Below are 20,477 nucleotides of genomic sequence, written 5' to 3' on the forward strand. Positions count from 1 at the left end.
TTGGAGGCCTCCAACACAGCTGGTGGGAATGTGAATGCAGCTGCTTCGGAAAACAAAGTTCCTCCGAATGTTAAACTTGGAGTAATTGTATGAGCACTCCAACATCTATGTGTCCCAGAGAATGGAAAACACATCCAAAGAGTTGTGGAAACAACCTATATATCCATCAACTGGTGAAGGGATAATAAAAAGTGGTTTCCTAGCACTACAATAAATAAATAAATCATTAAAAATTAAAATAGGGGGCTGAGGATGTGGCTCAAGCGGTAGCGCGCTCGCCTGGCATGCGTGCGGCCCGGGTTCGATCCTCAGCACCACATACAAAGATGTTGTGTCCGCCGAGAACTAAAAAAATAAATAAATATTAAAAAAAAAATTAAAATAGGGCTGGGGCTCTGGCTCAGTGGCAGGGTGCTTACCTAGCATGTGTGAGGCACTGGGTTCAATTCTCAGCACCACATAGAATAAATAAAATAAAGATCCATTGGCAATTTAAAAAAAAAAAAAGCCTGGTGTGCTGGCTGGCGCACGCCTGTAATCCCAGTGGCTTGGGAGGCTGAGGCAGAAGGATCACAAGTTCAAGGCCAGCCTCAGCAGTTTAGTGAATGCTTAAGCAACTTACTGAGAGCCTGTCTGAAAATAAAAAATAAAAAGGACTGGGGATGTGGCTCAGTGGTAAAGCGCCCCTGGGGTGAGTCCTCAGTACTCAAAACAAAACAAATCAACCCTAATCCACGCCACAACATTGATGAACCTTGAACACATGATGCTAAGAAGTCATTCCTAAAATACTACACATGATATTATTCCATTTATATGAAATGCCAGAATAAGCAAATATGTAGATAAAAAGTACAGTAAACTGGGTATGGTGGCATATGTCATGTAGTCCCAGCTACTTGGGAGGCTGAAGCTGGAGGTTCCCAAATTTGAGGCCAACCTGAGCAACTTAGACCATCTCAAAATGAAATAAGAAGGGGGCTGGGGATGTGGCTCAAGCAGTAGCGCGCTTGCCTGGCATGCGTGCGGCCCGGGTTCGATCCTCAGCACCACATACCAACAAAGATGTTGTGTCCGCCGAGAACTAAAAAATAAATATTAAAAATTCTCTCACTCTCTCTCCTCTCTCACTCTCTCTTTAAAAAAAATGAAATAAGAAGGACTGGGGATGTAGCTCAGTGGCAGAGCGCTCGCCTAGCATGTGCAAGGCTCTGCATTTGGGCCCCAGTACACCCACACCCCAAATACAAACAAACAAACAAATAAATAAAAGAATACATTAAGGGATGCCTAGGGGTGGCGGGGGTTGGGGAGAAATAGAGTGACTACTATGGAAGGTTTCTTTTAGGGGTTAAATGTTTTAAAATGCCTTCTGGTGATGATGGCTCAGTTCTGGGATTACACTGAAACCAGGGGATTGTACACTTCAGGTAAGTTGAGCGCTGCCTGCATTCTCCCAATCAATCAGTCAAGTCAAAAGTGGAGGGCACACCTGGGAGCTCACCACCAGAGGGCGCGCTGAGAACAGGGTAACCTTCTCCCTTGGGAACACTTTCTCTGGCCACACGCCCAGGCCTTGGCCACGCCTCTGAGACCCTGGCCCCACCCCTAGACCTTAATCTCAGGTGAAAGCTGTGGGTCACACCCGCAAGGCAGCGTCTGAAGCAGCAAATTCACCTCCCCGCCTCCCCAGACTTTGACCACAGATGCAGGCACAGACGGCAGCGCTTAGAAACACAACCTTAAAAACCCTAGACTTTGTCCCCAGCAAAACAAAACAAACCAACCCCGAAGACTTTTAAACCATGAGTTTTGATTTGAAATCACTTAAAAAAAAAACTTTTTAAACTTGCAGAAAATTTGCAAGGATAGAGTCCTCTTGTATACCTTTTCCCCAGATTCACAACTGTTAACAGTTTGTGGAGTAACTTTACCGTGGATACTGTCTCGCTGCAGCCACTGTCTGAGAGTAAGTTCCACATTTTGTCCACTTACCTCTAAATACTTCAGTTGCATTTCCAAGTTTTTGTTTTTGTTTTTGTTTTTGCACCGGGGATTTAGCTTAACTACTAAACCACATCACATCCACAGCCCGTTTTAATTATTTAGTTTAGAGACAGAGTCTCATTGAGTTGCTCAGGGCCTTGGTAAGTTGCTGAGGCTGGCTTTGAACTTGCGATCCTCCTGCCTCAGTCTCCTAAGCCTCTGGGATTACAGGCGGGAGTCACCTTGGCGCCTGGCTAAGGGCCTCTCCTTCCACAGTCATAATACAGTTGAGCAGCAGCCACTTACTGGTGATGCGTCCTGGTATCTAACAGTGCAGGCTCTATTCCAATGGCTAATCCTCCCCAAACATTTCCTTATGACAAAAATTTTCGACTAGTCCAGTATCCATTCTTTTTCCTCTTTAGTTTTCTCAGGTTTTCTTTGTTTCACAAAATCGGCTTTTTTTCCCCCCTGTATTGGAAATTGAACCCAGGGTTGCTCTACCACTGATTACATCCCAGAACTTTTAAAAATTGTTTTAAATTTTTTAGTTGTGGTTGGACACAATGCCTTTATTTAATTTATTTTTTATGGAGTGCTCATGGGGCCTCTCATGTGCTAGGCGAGCACTCTATAGCTGAGCCACAACCCCAGCCCAATCTCAGAACTTTTTACATTAGTTTATTTTGATACAGGATCTCCCTAAGTTGCTGAGGCTGGCCTTAAACTTGTGATCCTCCTGCCTCAGCCTCCCAATTAGCTGGGATAACAGGCTTGCGCCGCTGAGCTCCGCACAAAATTGACATTGTTTTCTTTTGAACATTTTTGAAGATGGCAGATGGTTCATTTTAGGATATTCCCCTTCACTAGAGTTTATTATCAGCGGTGGCACAGGGCCCTAGCGCATCTGGTGGGAAGGCTCCTTGGGCCGGGCATTGATTCATCCTTGGTGCCGAGCTGAGGGTGGCCTGGTGAATCAAGGAGTCCGCGCCTGGGACTCACCAGCAGGTCGTCTCTCTCTCCCGGGCCTCACCTTCCTTCCTGTGAATGGAATTCGGCTCCCGGGGGCGTCTGTAAACCCACCTGAAGAGCAGAGGCGTCCTGTTAGTGCTCGCCATCTTAAAATAGTTTTGGCATGTCGCCAGCAGTTAGGACTTGGCAGATGTCACTCTCAGTCTGGAGAGAGGTCCTCCAACTCTCTGGGCTCACCCAGGCTGGGGAGCTCAAGAGCGGTTGTGCAACAGGAGCTGGCCTGGGACATGCACTGAAGGTGTGACATCGGTTCCTGCCCGGGTCCCAGGATGCTGGGTTGTCACCTGGGAGTCTTGCTGGGTGGGGTGAGGGCTGCTTTCTGTGAGGTGTGGGGCCCGGGAGACCTGCAGAGGGTCCTCTCCCACCCCTTGGAGTTTGCCTCTCTCCGGGGCAGGGGAGGGGTGTGGAAGGACACTCTGGTCCCAGGGCCTGGGAGGCCCCGAGGGGATTTCCAAGTGTTGAGAAGCTGGATCCTTTGTTTTAGAGAAGTGACTTCCCCGGGTCAGGCCTCCATTCAGCCCTTGAGCCTGGGGACTGTTCCTCACACACAAAGAGGCACCTCACCACCCCGGCACCCACAGGCACAAGCAGCCCTCCGCATACACAGAGCCAGGGCCATGCTAAGCACCTGACACTCAGGCTCTCATGAAATCCTCCCCAACCCACTCACATGGAAGATGTGGGTTGTGCCCGTTGTTCAGATGAGGAAACCAAGGCTCAGCCTGGTGAAGTCACTTTGCCTCGGGCCATGGAGTTATTCGGTGGCAGAGTGCTGGTGTGACGGATATACTTGTTGTCCTCAATGACCATTCTTTTCTCTTTCTTCGGAGACAGAAATTCTGAATTTTACCTGGGTACCTGCTGCCCGGATGAAACTACCTTTTCCAGGCTCCTTTGTGATAGGTGTGACTTTGTGACTTAATTCTGGCCAATGGGATATGACATGTATAAATGACTTCTGGGTTGTAACTTTAAAGGATAGGGGTATGCAACTTGACTGACTTTTGTTTTTTTTTTTTTCTTCCATTGTATTATTTCCTAGGGTGGTTGGAATGTGGATGTGATAATGGGAGCTGGAGCAGCAATATAAGTGCAGCAAAATAATATAGTGGGACGGGCTGGGGATGTGGCTCTAGAGGTAGCGCGCTCGCCTGGCATGCGTGCGGCCTGGGTTCGATCCTCAGCACCACATACAAACAAAGATGTTGTGTCTGCCAAGAACTAAAAAATAAATAAATAAATATTAAACTCTCTCTCTCTCTCTCTCTCTCTCTCTCTCTCTCTCTCTCTCCTCTCTCACTCTCTCTTTAAAAAAAAAATAATATAGTGGGACTCTGGGTCTCTGGCATCCTCAAGTTACTATTGTAGCTGGGGTGTTAACTGGAACCTTTACATTAGTGAAAATTAGACCTCCATCTTATTTAATCTCCTATAGTTTAAACTTTTTTTTTTCTACAGAACTAAAGCATTTAGGATCTCATCTCACTTTTCCTTCAGGATCAAGAGTGGATCCATCAACTCCGTGGTTTTATTTTGTCCCCACCTGTCCTCAAAGCCAATTCTCACATAATGACAGCAATTGCCATTTATTGAGTTCTTGGCCATCCCGGTGGGCTGTAATAAGCACTGTGCATAATTCACATAACCCACCCGTGTTTGATCCTCAGGCCAACCCTTCAAGATGGATGTGATCACTCTTCTCTCTTTTTTATCTTTTTGGTACCTGGCATTGAATTCAGGGTGTTCAACCACCGAGCCACATCCTCAGCCCTTTTTATTTTTTATTTTAAGGCAGGACCTTGCTAAGTTGCTGAGGCTGGCTGTGGACTCGGGATCCTCCTGCCTCAGCCTCCTGAGCTGCTGGGATTACAGGCGTGGGCTACTGCGCCTGGCCCTGTTCCCTCTTTTTGCAGATGAGGAAACTGGAGTCCAGGGCCATGAAGTCACTAGACCAAGGCTACACCACAGGAAGTGGAAAAGCAGGACTTGAACTCGGTTCTGCCTCCAGGGCCTGTGCTCCTAAGACAGGAGCGCCTCTTATTCTCCTTTCCAGGAGTCTCCTAGGCGCAGTTGTGTACTGTCGCAGGCACGCTTAGAAACGGGCACAGCCACGCCCGGCTCACTCACAAGGCTGAGGCCCGGAGAGGGCCAGTAGGAGCTCTCCAGGTGACAGGTCCGAGTTAAGAGGCCACCTGCTGTCTCTGAGCCTCAGTTTTTCTCCTCTGGATTATGGGACCATCATGGTCCATAAATGGCTGCTAATATTTTCCTGTCTGTTCACACCCCCAAGTTGCTCACACAGTGTGACATGGGACCAGACCTTGCTACAAAGAATCACCAACACCACAGGCAGGGGGCAGTGGGCAGGGGCTCAGTCATTCTGCCATCCCTGCCCGAGAGTCTGCTCTGTGCCAGGTGGCGAGGTGGCCTCTGCGGGAAGAAGCCAAGAGCTTGCAGATCACACATCACATGCGTGTCACATGCGTGTGGCAGGTTCTCATACAAGGTGCTGTGCCCAGCCCAGCAGTCACCCTGGCAGTGGGCTGGATGGTGACTCCCTCCCCAAATGTCGCCCACATTCCAATCCTGGGAACCTGGGAACACGTGACCTTATTTGGAAAAAGCATCTTTGCAGACTAGTGAGGTTGGGATCTGGGAATGAGCTCATCCTGGATTATGGGGGAGGGGTCCTGAATCCTGTAACAAGGTCCTCAGAGGAGACAGAGGACACAGGCACACAGGGGAGCAAGCCATGCGAAGGAGCCACCAGAGGCTGGACCAGACCAGGAGGGCTCATCCTGGAGAGCTTTGGAGGGGACACAGCTCCGACGGACTCCTTGATTTCCGACTTCCGGCCTCCAGGAAGGGGAAAGAGTGAGTATCTGCTGGGACTGATCTCAGGGGCTTGACCACTGAGCCCATCGCAGCCTTTTCTGCATGTTACTTAGACACAGGGTTTTGTTAAGTTGCTGAGGGCCACAGTAAGTGGCTGAGGCTGGCTTTGAACTTGTGATCCTCCCGCCTCAGCCTCCTGAGCCATGGAATGACAGGCGTGCGCCACCATCTGTTGTGTTCAGTCGCCCAGTTTGTGGCAGTTGGTCGTAGTCATCACAGGAATCTAGCGTACCCTCCAAGCTAGGCAGCTGCCTGGGCAACACAGGCCAGTGGCAGGGTCAGAAGCCCAGGCACGTGGTCCCAAACAGACCCAGACCCCGTGCCTGTGTTTACGCTCACACCTGGGATCCCAGAAATTCTGGAGGTTAAGGTAGGAGGATCGAAAATTTGAGGCCAGAAACTTAGTGAGAACTTGTCCCAAAATAAAAAATGAAAGGGCTGGAGGTGTAGCGGAGGGTGGAGTGCCCAGCAAGCAGGGGCCCTGGGCTCCATTTCCAGAACCGAGGGGAGGAAAAAACAAAACCAAACACAACGTCCTCGGCCCTGCAACCTGGGAGTATCCCCAGATTCACTCAAAAGGGACTTCACAGACGGGATGCAGCCCAAGGGTGTTGAGCTGGGGAGACTGGGCCACCCAGGTGGGACCAACGTCCTCTTAAGAGTCCTTCTGAGAGGAAGGCAGAGCTGGAGGACATGTGACAAGGGACCAAGAGGCAGGAGTGGCCCGAGGAAAGGCCTGAGCCAAGGCCACGGCCGGGCCTTGAGCAGAGGAGCAGCCAGGCCAGTCACATTCTTCCCCAGAGCTGCCCCCCAGGAACCACCTGCTCCCACCTTGACTCCGCCCTGTGAGACAGATTTGGACTTCTGATCCCTGAGAACACGTTCCTGTCATTTTAAGCCATTGAATGTGTGGTGACATGTTACAGAGGCCACAGGAAACAGGTGGGATCCCTGAGGAGCATGAAGAGACCCACTGAGGGTCAGAGCAGACATCATCTAGGGGGGAGGGGGCTCCACAGTTTCAGCACCTGAGGCAGTCAGGTACGTGACACTGCAGGCCTCAGTGTTGGGGACACTTACACCCAGGCACACCAAGGAATCTGGCAGGGTCCCCTGGGAAGATGTGGAGACAAAGGCACAGTAACATGATTCATGATCAAAGGTAGCAAGGTCGAGGTGTCACACACACGTCAGTCTGAGACTCCTGACGTCACTCATAGCATCCAGAGGCGCACACACAAACGCATTTACCCTAGATCTCCTCCTGACAGCTATCTGGCCAAGCAAGGATTATGATACAAAAATAGTTTATTACAAAAGAAACCAAACGCCTAATAATTTACATTGTTGTCAGTGCCGCCTGAGAGCCCTCTCCCTCCCCCTAGCATCTGGATGGAAGTGGGGTGGGGAGCTGCTGTCCCTGATTCCACCAGCCTCTGGGAGGGGCAAGGAAATGAACATTTGGGTGGAATTCGGACAGGGGGCTAGTGCCTGAGAATAATGGGGGTGAGAATCCTGGGGGTGTCCCATGGGGAAATATCTATGAACAGAAGAGGGGACTCAAGGGTAGGTGCATGTGCCTTGGTGCAAATCCTGGTCCCGAGGATTGGGGGGAGCAGAGTGAGATCTTCACAGTTTCCAGAAGGGTTGACCCCCCAGGGCAGGGGGGCCCCTCCTCATAAGAGTCCGACACCCGCCCCCCCATCCCTCTCAGCTGCCTCCTGGGGCTGGGGAGGGAGGCACTGGCCGGCCAGGGCCTCGGAGGACCCCCGGAAAGGGCATTAAGGCTGGGGGAGAGAGGGGAGGAAGGAAGAAATTGGGGGGAGCCAGGGTGAATCCAGGAGCGTCCTTGGGAGGAGAACGGGCGGGCGAGGAGCATGGTGATGCGGACAGAAGGCCTGTGGAAGGGGCAGGGAGAGGAGGGGAAGGCGGTGAGCTGGGCCCAGGAAAGAAGGGGGCTGACAACCCCTGGGCCCCTGGGGCTGCGGGTGGGGAGCAGGGCTCTCACCGTTGGAGCTGAGGCGGCTGCCACTCTCTGGGGAGGTGGTGGCACTTCGGTCAGGGGAGGGCTCAGGCTGTGATGCGGAGGCAGCCCGGCTGGCCTTCCCCCTCAGGATGTCGATGACCTGTGGGGAGATGGGGGTCACTACAAGGCCTCATTGCCCGCCCTCCAGCTGCCCGCCTGTTCCTGGGTCTGCCAGTGGGCACTGTCCCACGTGATCGCCTCTGTCCCCAGCAGAAGGCGGGCTGGCACTTCCTTTCTTGGTGCCTCAGTTTTTCATCTAGAGACACCCCCCCCACCCCCGCGCACACCCGGGGCGCCCCTGCAGCACTCGTCCCCCGCGCCCTGGCACCCTCACGGGTCAAGAGTTCGGGACACGCCCCTCCCCAGGACGGCGCAGCCACACGCGCTTCAGGTCCAGACTCTCCCCACGCCTGCGCGCACTCACCCGGCGGCTGCGCGCCACCATGAGCGGCGTGTCATTGTGGCAGTTCTTGAGGCCGCTGTCTGCGCCGCTGCGGACCAGAGTGCGCACCAGAGGCAGGAGCCCGCGGCCGGACGCCGAGTGCAGCGCGGAGCTGCCCGAGTACATCTGCGCGTTCACGTTGGCGCCGTGCTGGGGGCGGGACAGTGGGTCGGGTCAGTACCCTCGGGGACAGCCCAGGCCAGGTTGAAGCCAGGGCGAGGGGCGGGTCGGATCCGGGATCGGGCCGAATCCGGAGCCAGAACCTGGCGCGGGACTAGATTGCGGCTGGGGTCATAGAAGGGTGAGGACTAGAACCGAGGACCGGCCAACGGGGGCAGGCGGCGCGGCATCCACCGGCGCTAGACGCCGCGGCCTGGCGGACGTAGGAGCAGAGTCAGAGAAGGGAAGGGTCGCCCGTCGGGGCCGGATTGTGGATGGAGTCGTCGTGGAAGGACAGCGCGGGGACAGAGCCAAAGCCGGAAGGCCGTGTCAGCAAGGCGATTGCAGCCAGGGCCCAGAACGCGGAGGAGCAGGAGGAGGGGGAGACGCCGGGTCAAGCTGGCAGGCAGCGGAATGAGGTCGGAGGGTTAGGACGAGGCCTAGAAGGAAGGTCAGGCTGGAAACGGAGCAAGAGCCCAGAGCCAGAGTTGGGTCAGCGCCGGAGCGAGAGCGACATCCAGGCTGGGGTCCGAGGAGCGGGTGGAGGGTGGATGGAGAAGCCAAGCCCGGGACTCTGCCCACCTGCAGCAGCAGCTGGACCATGCTCAGGCTGTTGTTCTCTACGGCGTGGATGAGCGGCGAGCGGCCGCTCTTAATGTCCTGCGAAGGGGCGGGAAGGTCTTAGTCTTCAAGTTCTGCACAGGAGCCCCCGGCCCGGCCCAGCAGCTGGGTCCTGTCTCCCTACCCCGTTACATCCTCTAAGCTCCACCCACCAGGGCTCGCCCGCCGCAGCCCCGCCCCTTGCCCCTCCCTCCAAGGCCCCGCCCCCTGCGCCTGGCCCGCTCACCACCGCGTCGATGTCCGCGCCGCGCTCCAGCAAGAGCAGCACGGCCTCGTGGCACTGGGTGTTCACGGCCACGTGCAGGGCGGTGAGCCCTGAGGGAAGGGGAGGCTCAGTCAAACCCGGGCCTGGAGTTTTGAAGCCTCAGATGGCTCCAGGTAGATAGCACAGTCCCACCCTGCCCCGCTGTAGGGACTCACCGTCGTAGTTGCGGGCCTCTAGGTCCACAGTGCCCGGGGCTGCGCTGTCCAGCAGGGCCCGGAGGCAGGTGGGGCTGCGGTGTTCACACGCCAGGTGGGCTGCGGTCTGGCCATGACGGTCCAGCGCCATGGGGCTGGCACCAGCTGTCACCAGGAGCCGGACCACAGACGGTAATGTGGTAATCACAGCCAGGTGGAGGGGTGTCTGGGGAACAGTGACCATGAGGGACCCGTATCCTGCCCTGGATTCCAGTCCTGACTACAGTCTTACCCAGAACGAAACCTGGGGCATCTATTCCCTCAGATTCAAGAGGTAGGGCCCCGTGGCCCCAGAGGTCTGGGCCTCTAACCTCCCCTTTCCCCAGGACTTGGGTTCTGAGCTGCTAGCCACTCCTCCCTCACTGAGGAATCCGGGTCCTTCGGTCCCCTCCTTCCTCAGAACAAACCTCTATGACCCTACATCCTTCTCAGGAACCAGGAGTCTGGAGTACCTCCTCCACCTTTGACCCCCAGACCCTCCTCCCCCAGCCGGGGCCTCACCTGCCGCAGGTTGTTGTAGATGTCCAGCTCTCGGCCCCCATGCTGGAAAAGGCTGACCAGCTGATGCACTGCCGGTAGATTAGCCTGCACCACGGCAATATGCAGAGGCCTGAGGGGTGAGGCAGGAGGCAACCACAGACATTAGGGGTCACCACACCCCACTGTTGGAAGTGCTAATTCCAGTATGTATTGGACACTTTGGGAGTATCCCTGGATCCCAGCACGCCTCCCCCTCCCCCTCCCCCTGGTTCCACCGCCTTATGGACTATTAGTCCCCTCCTGCTTGCCTCCCTGCTCCACTGTTTGTCCCAGCCAAAGGAATCCTTTCCCCTCCTTTTTCCTTTCTGTAGATTGAAGGACTAATTAATAGAACTCAGGGTCTCACACATGCCAGGCAAGTGCTCTACCACAGAGCTACATCCCAGCCCTTTTAAAATTTTATTCTGAGATAGGGTCTTGCTAGGTTGCAGAGGGCCTCGCTAAATTGCTGAGGCTGGCTCTGAACTTGCAGTCCTCCGGTCTCAGCCTCCAGAGTTGCTGGGATTATGGGCATGCGCTACCACGCCTGGCTCATTTGATTTTTCTGTTTGCATCTGTTGCACTCTCCTCGCTTTGCCCTGTGCACACGGGCTTCCACGCTGTGCTCCTCAGACAAATCAAGATGCTGGCCTCTGGGTCTTTGCACTGGTTCCTTCCTTTGGAACAGCTTTCTCCAGATACCTGCAGGGCTCACTCCCCTTGGGGCCTCTGCTAAAGTGGCTCAGCAGCTATTCACTCGCCTCCCTTGCCTTATTTCCCCCCACATCACGGCCTAGCACGCTGTAGTCTACAGTACTTGTTTCCTGTCTGAATCACCATGCTAGAATGTCAGCTCCACCAGGGCAGGGCATCTGCATGCTCGTCTATTGTCCAGGGCTTAGGAAACACCTAACTTGAATGGGGAGCTCTGTGAACGTGCGCTGGGACATGAGTCCACGTCAGAGATCACCCTGACCTTCCTATCCCTCTCCGGCCTCTGTGAAATGAGAAGGGGTGACCTTGATGCTATAAAGCTCTCTGCCCAAGTTCAACCTCCACAAGAGACTCAGGGGTGGGCTGTGTGGAGCACAGGGTTTGACTAAAGGGGGAGAAGCAGGTGGGATGGGGTCATGGCTTTGGAGCTGGGCTCTGAAGTCCAGAATCCTTTTCCAGGTTGAAGGACTAATTGCCCCAGTTTGGGGGAAGTTTTTGGCTTTCAGATAACCTAGGAACTACCCTCACTCATCTCAAGAGGGCTGCCTGCCCAAGGTCACTCCCCACCGGAAGTTGGGCTGGCCGCTGCAGTGCTGTGGCAGCCAGTGATGGGCCACTGTAGCTCAGCAGGCCCGGCCTCCAGGCCCAGCTCTGAAGGCCCTTGAGCTTCAGCAACAGCTGAGACTGCACAGAGCTCCACCTCTCCCTCTGCCAGACCCATCTCCTTCATCCCACGGGGGCGGGGGTGGGGGTGATCTGGGGAGACTCCCCAATGAACCTCCTGCTTACTTCCCAAGATCACAACCTGCCACTGAGAGCAGAGAGCAATTTGAGACGACGGTGCATGTGAATTTGTGCGTGTGCAAGCGTTGGTTTGCACGGAGTGGGGAATCGGGTGGAGGGCGCAGGGTTGACTGCGCAGGGTTGACCTTTACTTATGGGAACTCACTAGAACGGGCACCTTCGCACCCACCCCTGCCGCTTACTAATCGCGGGCCTTGCTCAGGCAGGCAGACAGCGGCTCCCCGAAGGGCGCATTGTGCGCCCAGAATCCCCTGTCGAAACTAGTTTCCCAGGCGATTCTGATGGAAATGCCGAAATGTTGGGGCCTAGCAGGCCTTTGGGAACTCGGCCTGCCCCGGTGCAGTTTGGACTGCAGCGCTCCCTACCGGTGGGTGAGGGCAAGTCACGTAACCCAGAGGAGCCCCATTTCCCCCTGCAGAGTACCGCCCCTGCCCGGACCCCATTTTGCAGGTGAATTCCCAAACCTGGATTCTGATCCATGACAGAAAAACAGAAAATACTGGGGAAAGGGTTGGACCTCGGCCAGGGGTCCCCAGAAACCTTGGTTCTCCACATCTCCAGGACGCCCTGCTCGGGTCCCTCCTCGGCCCGGCCCGTGGGGTTAAGTGAGGGCAGAGGGAGCGATGATTTCACAGAAACCGTCCAGGCCTGAGTTCCCATAAACGCGCGGGCCGCAGGGGGTGGGGCGGGGCTGGAGGAAGTGGGGACGGGAGGGGCGGCCCAGCCCTCGGACTTCCAGTAACAGGTCTGCTGGGCGGGGCTCCGCTTCCTGCTCCCGGGGGAGGGAAGCCGGTCCCTCCGGGGATCTACCCTGCCACCCCAACTTCCATCCTCGAATGGGGCGGGGGAGGGGAGAGTCCAAGCCAAGGGGAGTGAGCTCTTCTGGGGAACAGATCCCCGAATCCTCCAGCCTGGGGACCCCTCCGGAACTCCACCCTACCGGGCTCAGATTCCAGTTGGCTCCCTGTCCCCCATATCCTGGCATCCACCCCCAAGAGCTCTCGGAGCAAGGAAAACAGTGCTGTCATGACTCTCCTTTAAGAATAAGGGCTCCCTCTGAGCGCTAAGTCCCCAAGTTGCCCCTCCTTTCCATGCCCCCTAGGGGACCTAGGAATACCACTGCCAACCTTTGCTTCTCTGGGGCTTCCAGGCCCCTAGGCACGACCCGTTTCACTGGCGCCTGTGCGACTGTGCAGCTGCACAGGTTCTGGCACTGAGTGGAACATTCTGCTGTCGCTGTCATGAAATTCTTAATTTTCGAACAATGAGCCCGGTAAATGAAGGTAGCCGTTCTGCCCCTAAGACCTCTCTGAGCTCCAAATCCCCAAGCTGCCCCTCATCTGGTTCCCTACCCGCTTGGAGATCCAGGAATACAAGATCCCAACTTCTGTCCTCCGAGACCCAGAGCATGTCCCTCCCCGCCCCGCCCCGCACTTCTAGCTCCCCATCCCCACCCTGGTGGGGGGTCCAGATGCTGTTGGTCCCTCGCGAGGAGCCAAAAGCCTCAGCCTCCAGCTTTGCTTCTTTGGGGACTCAGTCTTAGCATCCGCAGCCCGCTTTGCCCCCACTGCCCTCCCCCGCCTGTGTGAGGTGGGGTTGGTGGCGCAGGCTGGGGCCGCTCCAGCTGCCCGTTCCGGTAAAGTCTCAGCCCCAGCGGAAGGGGTTAAGGTTGGAGGGAGCGCCAGGAGGGGGAGGCTGCGAGCGAGTGAAGGGTGCTGACGTGGGGGAGGCAGAGCAGCTGGGCTGCGGTCAAGTTCTGCGGGAAGGGATTTCCCCCTGCAGGCAGCTGAGGCAGAAGTGTTTGCGTTGGGGGAGAGGGAGGGGGGAGGGGAGGGGTGCAGGGCTGGGGCTGGAGACTGCTGGGCCCTGTGGCCTCTTGCCTGCTCTCTGCCACCAGGCCACAAACAGCTCACCCCTGGGGACAGAGACAAATGAAACCTGCTTCACAATGCCCCCCGCGGGTTCCCAGAGTTGGAGGGAGCTGGGTTGGATGGAGTCCTTTATGTATCTCTGGCACCTTCTCCTGCTTGGGCCCACTTGGATGGCCTACAGCATGCCGGGATCCTGTTCCAACCTACCCACTCCTAAATATGGAACGCCGATTCCTTGGCCAGCCCTGTTCTGCGGGCTCTGTGTGGGACCCGTGTTGTACTGAATCCTAACTGTGCTAGGTGTAACAGGGAGGGCTGGTTTCCAAACTGGGAAACGGAGGCTTGGGAATGTAAGTCACCAGTGGGCCCTTCTCTGCAGATACAGGCTTCTGGTCCCCAAACCAATTTCCACATAAGTACTTTAAATAAATCATCATATGTCTTCTTCACAAAGAATCTTCCACACTTCTGATTTTACAGAGGGGGAGACTGAGGCACCATGGGATGAGAAAGCACTCAACTGAAGTTCAAGCTCAATTGACAGAGTAACAATGATCATGATGGTCAATGGCCCGAGTGCTCAGTATGTGTTAGGCACAGGGCTAAAATCTCCCATGCAGGATCCTCAGTAGCCTCAGGAGCACTGCTTCAAGCTGCAGGTGACAAGCCAGGGGACTTTGTAATCACCTTAGGGGACTGCCAAGTTAATGTAGTGGGTCATGATCATGAGACAATGAAGCAGAGTAGAACAGAAAAGATCAAAGTGGGTCCTGTGCAGTGGGGGGAGGGGAGATTGTTTCATTTTGTGCAATTTTTATTGCAAATTTATGTCTGTGTGTGTGTGTGTGTGTGTGTGTGTATGCACACACACTGGTTTTGAGATAAAAGTACAAATAAAGTGCTAATTTTTTTTTTTTTTTTTTTTTTTTTTTGCAGTATTGGTATCTAACCAGGCGTCAAACATGCCAGGCAAGTGCTCTACCATTGAGTTACATCCCCAGCCCTTTTTTTTTTTTAATACCAGGAATTAAACTCAAGGGCACTGGACCATCCTCAGCCCTGTTTTGTGTTTTATTTAGAGACAGGGTCTTGCTAAGTTCCGCAGATCTTCCTGCCTCAGCCTCCTCTGCAGTTGGGGCGGCAGGCCTGTGCCTCCGTATGACAATAATATTGAACATGTAGTGTATCAGGCCCAGGGCTAGAGCTTTCTTCACATGTAACATTGATGTAGGAAACCAATCAAATATATTTCTCATTTTGGGATTGTGATAAAGTTTTGGGGGGCCAGAAGTATACCTCAGTGGTAGAGTGTGGGTTTGGCATGCATGAGGTCCTGGCTTCAGTCCTCAGCTTTGGTGGCAGGGGATCAAGACCACTGCTCTGACAGCACAGAGGTAGCTAAAGCTCAGAGTGGGGAGGGCTTGCTCAAGGTCACACAGCCAACAGAGGATGCGGGATCCAGCTGAGGTCCAAACCTAAGTGCCCACCATTTGAGGAAGGCTGACTTCCCCACTCTCCTCCCATCCACAGGGACTGTCACTCACGTGTCTCCGTCCTCATCTGCACGGGTGGCCATGGCAATGTCGGCTGACAGGGGGTGTTCCATGGAGCACATCATGGGGTACAGGGGTGTAGGCAGGTTCAGCAGAGGAAAAGAGGGGCTCATAGGTGGGGTGGAGTACAAAGGCAATAGAGGTCCTGGACAAGGGGACAAAGGAAGGACGGGTGAGGCCAAGCCCACAGACCCTCAGCCGGCTCCTTCCTGTCCCAGGCCTTCCCCCCTGCAGTGCTTTGCCCTCCTTCCACAACCCTGTGCACCTCAAACTGGGTCTGCAAGCCCCAAGCCCCCACCTCTCTTCCCCACCCCTCTTCTGGGCTCCTGCAGCCTTCCCCCTCCCCAGTCCTGATCACCTGCATTGCCACTCATTTTTAGTGTTCCTGACCTCTATCTCCAGCAGAATCCTTTAAGGGCCGATGAAGCCCTGGTCATCACCCAGCAGGGCCTGTTCCCTGAGTGACTTTGTGGTCAAGAGAGGTTAAACAATGGATGAAGGTTTGGAATTGTGAAGAAAGGAGGGTCTGAGGGGGGCAGCACCATGTTGAAAGGGACCAGGGCAGCAGGCAAATCCACATCTACCCATGGCACCGATGGGGAAAACTGAGGCCTGGGTGCTCACCCAGGGAATGGGAAAAGCCAGAAGGCAGAGACAGGTCTCCCAATGAATTGCTGAAGTCCTGCTGCACTGATCAGGTGGAAGGTTTGGAAACTGGGTATGAATCTGGGGTCCTAGAGATAGGTTCTCAGCAGCTTTGCGGGGGTCCCCTGGGCATGGTAAGGTGGCTGTGACAGGAGACACCCCTTCCTGGAGATGTGGGATGAAGAGAATGGTGTATGATTTTCTCTGCCTTCTGTTGAATGCTTGGGTCCCCTTCCTGAATCCAAAGTTTCCAGGTTCCCCCATCTCCACAACCAGGTCTTGGGGCCCTAAGTCCTCCATTCAGAGACCCTTGAATCCCTCTTCTCAGGCCTAAATCCCGAGTCCCAGAATTCCCTAGTACATACCACCCATTCCTAGAATCCTCAGTCACTGACATCCCGCTCTCTCCACCACCTGACCTCGTGACCTCCAACAGAGCCCTGATCACTAGTGGCTGCATATAACCAGGTGCCCAGAACCCTGGATCTCCATCCCTTGGTTCCTGGTATCTGGGACCCTGAAACTCCAGTTTTTTCCCTTGGAACCTTGTGTACTTGGACCTTGGTGTACTTGGACCCCAACTTGTTTTCCCAGTTCCCAGGCCGCTGCTATGTTGTTCATTTGAGATTTTAACATCCTAGGGTCCCTAATACCAGTCTTCTTAAAAACCAAGTCTCGGTTCCCTTGAGTCCCTTTGACTTCACATATCTAAACGCCTAGTTTCTCAGGTCCAAGTAGGGGATGCTATAACCCTAGATATCTGCTTTATTTTGTTTTGTTTTGCACACAGTGCCAGGGATCAAACCCAGGGCCTCCTGTGTGCTAGGTAAGACCTCTACCACCACCCTCCATCCTCAGTTCTTTTGAATTTGAGACAGGGTCTCCCTAACTTGCCCAGATTGACCTGGAACTTGCCATCCTTGGGCCTAAGCCTGCAGGAGCTGGGATTGCAGGACTGTGGCTGTGCCGGAATATATCTAGTTCTTAAAGAGTTTTATAATTCGTGTCTCTGGGAAGCAGGCTCTGTCCCATGATTCCCTGACACCCCATATCTGCACCTCTGGACGCTGTCTCCTGGCTTCCCATTATCTGTGCCACTTGGCCCCTGGGCTCTGTTCCCAGGGCCCCCTGACCTTCAGCTCCCTGGGAAACTTCATATCTTGGTCCCCAGGCGCTGCTGTCCCCTGAGGATCTCATGTCTGTGTTCCTGGGTCTTCAGGTTCCCGTCTCCCAGCTACCCGGAACCCCATGTATTCGAGTCCTAGGCTCTTTCTCCTGGATCTATGAGTCTATTCTCTGGGTGGCCCCGACCTGGCCCTGACCCTCGGGGGAGCCACTCACCCGGGTAGTAAAGCGCCTCTGGTCTGGGCAGGCCATGGGGGGGCCCAGGGAGGGCCGGCGCGCTGCAGCCGCCGCGCAGGGGGTCCGGGGGGACCGCGGGGCCGGCGGTGGCGCGGGGGGCAGCGGGCTCCGGGGAGGGATCGCGCAGGGGGCGCTTGCGGAGCGGCAGCGCGGCGCCGGCGGGCACGGTGGCTTTGGGTCGGGTGCGAAGGTCCACGGGCCCCTCGTCCATGGCCCCCGCGGGGCATCGGGGCATGGGGCCGCCGGAGCGGGCGGCGGGAGCGCGGCTGGCTGGGCTCGGCTGCACGGGAGGGTGGTTTCGCCGGGCGCCGGGACTTCCCCTGCCGCCGGCTGAACTGAAGGGACTTTTGTCGGCCGGGGCGGTGCCGGGCGCCCGCCTCCCCGCCCCCGGCCCCCCCGGGGCCACCCGTCCGCCCCAGGGGTTTCCTGGACCCGCGCCGCTCCCGCCGCCGGCTGCCTGCCCGCCGCGCCCGCCCCTCGGCCCGCGGCGCCCGGCGCTGGGACTCGGCGGAGGCGGGGCCAACCCGTCCCCTCCCCTGCCGCCGCCGCTCCCGCGGTTCCTGCTGCTGCCTCTAGTCTCTGTGACTTGTCTGAATGCAGGTGTCCCAGCGCCACCTCCTCTCCCATCTCTGTTCTCACCGGCTCAGCCTTTCTCTGTGGTCTGGGTCCCCTCCCTGTCTCTGTTGCTGTCTGCTTCTCTGTCCCCCGGGACGCAATTCCTGGAGGCCCCGGGGTCGCCAGGACACGGGTTCGAACCCCCATTCCCAATTCCTCCCTGGGTGACCTTGACCGGGTGCTTCCCCTTTCTGAACCGTTTCCTTCTTTGCGGGAGGGAAGAGACGTCCCCAAGGCTGGGAGGGACCGGCCCTGGACAGGAGCTCCAGCCCCAGCTACCGTCTGCATCCCCTGCCATCCCGGCCTCCTCACGGGCCTCACAGAGGCGGTCTGGGGTTGGCGGTGGGTGGGCACAGAAACCCTGAATATGTCTTTCCCTGCGGGGTCCCTGCACCCAGCCAGGACCCGCGGGGCACCAGGCGGAGCTCAGGGAATCCCAGAAGCACAGAAAGAGACTTGGAGACCGGGGCGCAGAGAAGAGAGACAGATGGCGAGGGGCACGGGGAAGCCCGCGGGCCATGGGAGCGACCAGGGCCAGGACCCGGGAGGGGGCTTCAATTTGATCCGCTTCTCCCCACTCCCCCGCTGCCAGGCAGGGGCTGGTGGGTGGGGAACAGGCCCAGCCGGTCGGGCGCTGACTCAGAGCGGCCTCGCGGCCCCGCCCCTCAAGGCCCCGCCCCTCAAGGCCCCGCCCCTCTCTGTCCGCTTCGGGGCGGGGCCTCGGCGCGCGGGGCTTTCCCGGATTTCCCCGGGGGCGGGGCCGCCGCTGGGGTTGAGTCCGGGTCACTGAGTCACAGGAGGTGGAGGGGAGGCTTTAGGGACCCAGGGGGCGGGGAAATGGGGACTGCACCCCAGACCTGCCCAGAGAGCATTCGGGGTCTCCGGGTCCTCGCCCGGCTCTTGTGTCCCTGTGACTCCCCTGGCTTCCCTCGACGGCCCTGCCCTCTGTTCCTCTTTGTGTCCTGGTCTCTGTCTCTGGGTCCCTAAAAGGAGGCGTGGGGCCCTGGTCCCCAGGAAGGGACTTTGGCCGGCTGGAGCCCCACCTCGATGAGTAGTCAACCCAGGTGCCAGGAGGAGCTGTGGGCAGAGGCCTCGCCCCGTGTCCCTCCTCTGTCTGTCGGTGGCTCTATGTCCCCTCAGCGCTGTCAAGGTCAGGGCCGCAGACCTGGGTTCGAATCTCACATTCACCCCGTGCTCCTGGCCCTAAGACAAGCTCTGCCCTTCTCTTTTTGTTCTGGAAAATAGGGCTGATGTCAACCCGGGGGCCTGATGGCGTGACCTGGGGCTACAGCAAGGGAGGGGACTGAGCCAAAAAGCTAGGCTGCCTGGTGGCCCCCCCAGGCCCCCCCCCCCCGGGGGGCCTGGAACTCAGGAGGGGCATGGGGTGCGGAGTGCTGCCCAGGGTGCAAACAGGGAAGCTGAGGCCAGAGTCCTTGTTTTAGGGTGGTGACCCTGAGAGGGGGGTGGGAAGGACACCTCGGTTTCCCCACTTATGCTGTCTTCCTGGGGAAATCAGGGCAATGGCTGGGCCCAGGCGGGACTGGAGAAGGCACTGTCTCCACTTGGCCGCGAGGGACTTGGGAGGGCCAGGGAGACAGTGCTGACAGCCCCCAGTTTCTGCAGATAGATGAGGGGCCGGAGGGTGTTGGGGGGATCTGAAGGAAGGGGATCTGCGAGGTTCGGGTCTCGGAGACAGTCCACAGAAATCTGGGAAGGACTAAAAGGACTGAAAGGACTAAAAGCGGTTCTGAGGGAGGAGAGAGTGGGGACAGAGGTGGCTGAAAGAAGAGGACGCTGGGAGGGGGAGTGGAGGCTGCCCTGAGGGAGGGGGAGGTGCGAGGGAGAAGATCCGAGGGTCCAGGGAGAGGCAGGTACTAAGGGGCAGGCAAGGCTGAGGGGCATCCTGGGGGGCCGGGGAAGGGGAAAGGAGGTCTGCCTAGGGCCCCCGGCGGGGACCAAGGGGAGGGAAGGGAAGGGAGGCCGGAGTCAGCCCCGCCCTGCAGCTGTCTCTAATTTCCCAGAATCTTCTGCTGCTCAGGAAAGTCCCGGCTCCCATAGTAGCCTCCCTCCAGTGTCGGGAATGGAGGATGTGGAACCAGGATGGCTACCCCCTCCTTCCCCCCTTGCTTCTTGCACCCCAGGCGGGGAGGACTAGGGTCTCCCCTCTCTGACTCTTGAGCTCTGGAGGCCCCCTGCCAGAGGCCAGGGGCAGTCCCTGGATGAGTCCCAGAAACTTCCTGGAGAAGGCCAGGAAGTCCTGCTTGGTGTCTAACCACTTTCCCTCACACAGGATGCCCTCTGCATCTACTCAGATCTTCTCCTGCTCCCTCCAACTCCTCCTGGGGGAGGAAGGGCCTAAGTTTTACCTGCTGAGAAGATGGGGGCTGATCAGACTCTAGGGCCTCTGTTCCTGGCCTCACACTGCCTTGCTGCACGCTGAAGTGTGGCTGCGACCCTGTCCCCTGCTCGTGAGCTTGGTAACTTCCAGTGGTTAGTCGACCCCAAGCTTCTCCCTGGGGCCTCATGTGTAGAGAGTGCAGAGGCAGGAGGTTCCAAGTTCAAGGCCAGCCTGGGCCACTGAATGAGATCCCGTCTCAAACTAAAAAATAAAAGGGGCTGGGGATGTGGCTCAGTGGTAATATGCCCCTGGGTTTAGTCCCCAGGACCAAAAGAAAAGAAAAAGTGTTCCATGCAAGTAGCTTCTGTTATCACCATTACAATAATGAGAACATAGTCTGTAATAATGCTGTTACTGTTAACATCGGTCAATCCTT

At 56.6% G+C, this 20,477-nt stretch overlaps 1 protein-coding gene across 2 annotated transcripts; it reads right to left on the reverse strand.

The window, feature by feature from the left end:
- Positions 1-7,210: 7,210 nt before the first annotated feature.
- On the reverse strand, positions 7,211-17,621 carry BCL3 (BCL3 transcription coactivator). Of its 2 annotated transcripts, XM_081273496.1 has the most exons (9): positions 17,068-17,621; positions 15,073-15,226; positions 10,122-10,230; positions 9,582-9,786; positions 9,388-9,476; positions 9,123-9,200; positions 8,364-8,531; positions 7,922-8,039; positions 7,222-7,811 (listed from the first exon to the last, which is right to left on the reverse strand). In XM_081273496.1, exons 1-9 carry the CDS (start codon positions 17,321-17,323, stop codon positions 7,624-7,626), a joined length of 1,365 nt encoding a protein of 454 aa, XP_081129622.1. In that variant the 5' UTR covers positions 17,324-17,621; the 3' UTR covers positions 7,222-7,623. The 2 variants fall into 2 exon arrangements, with proteins under 2 accessions (XP_081129623.1, XP_081129622.1); XM_081273497.1 differs by lacking the exons at positions 15,073-15,226; positions 17,068-17,621 and adding an exon at positions 12,175-13,052 and having other exon boundaries at positions 7,211-7,811.
- Positions 17,622-20,477: the final 2,856 nt, after the last annotated feature.

The sequence above is a fragment of the Spermophilus citellus genome (genome assembly GCF_964194105.1).
Source record: "Spermophilus citellus genome assembly, chromosome: 18".
NCBI classification, from domain to species: Eukaryota; Metazoa; Chordata; class Mammalia; order Rodentia; family Sciuridae; genus Spermophilus; species Spermophilus citellus.

What these genes read in the sequence shown, in the direction of transcription:
- BCL3 (XM_081273496.1), bottom strand. Translation starts at nt 17,323, where the DNA reads ATGCCCCGATGCCCCGCGGGGGCCATGGACGAGGGGCCCGTGGACCTT. An exon ending in AGAGGCGCTTTACTACCCGG is followed by an intron (nt 15,227 to 17,067) that starts GTGAGTGGCTCC and finishes CCCCTTGTCCAG; the next exon opens with GACCTCTATTGCCTTTGTAC. An exon ending in TGGTCCAGCTGCTGCTGCAG is followed by an intron (nt 8,532 to 9,122) that starts GTGGGCAGAGTC and finishes TCCCGCCCCCAG; the next exon opens with CACGGCGCCAACGTGAACGC.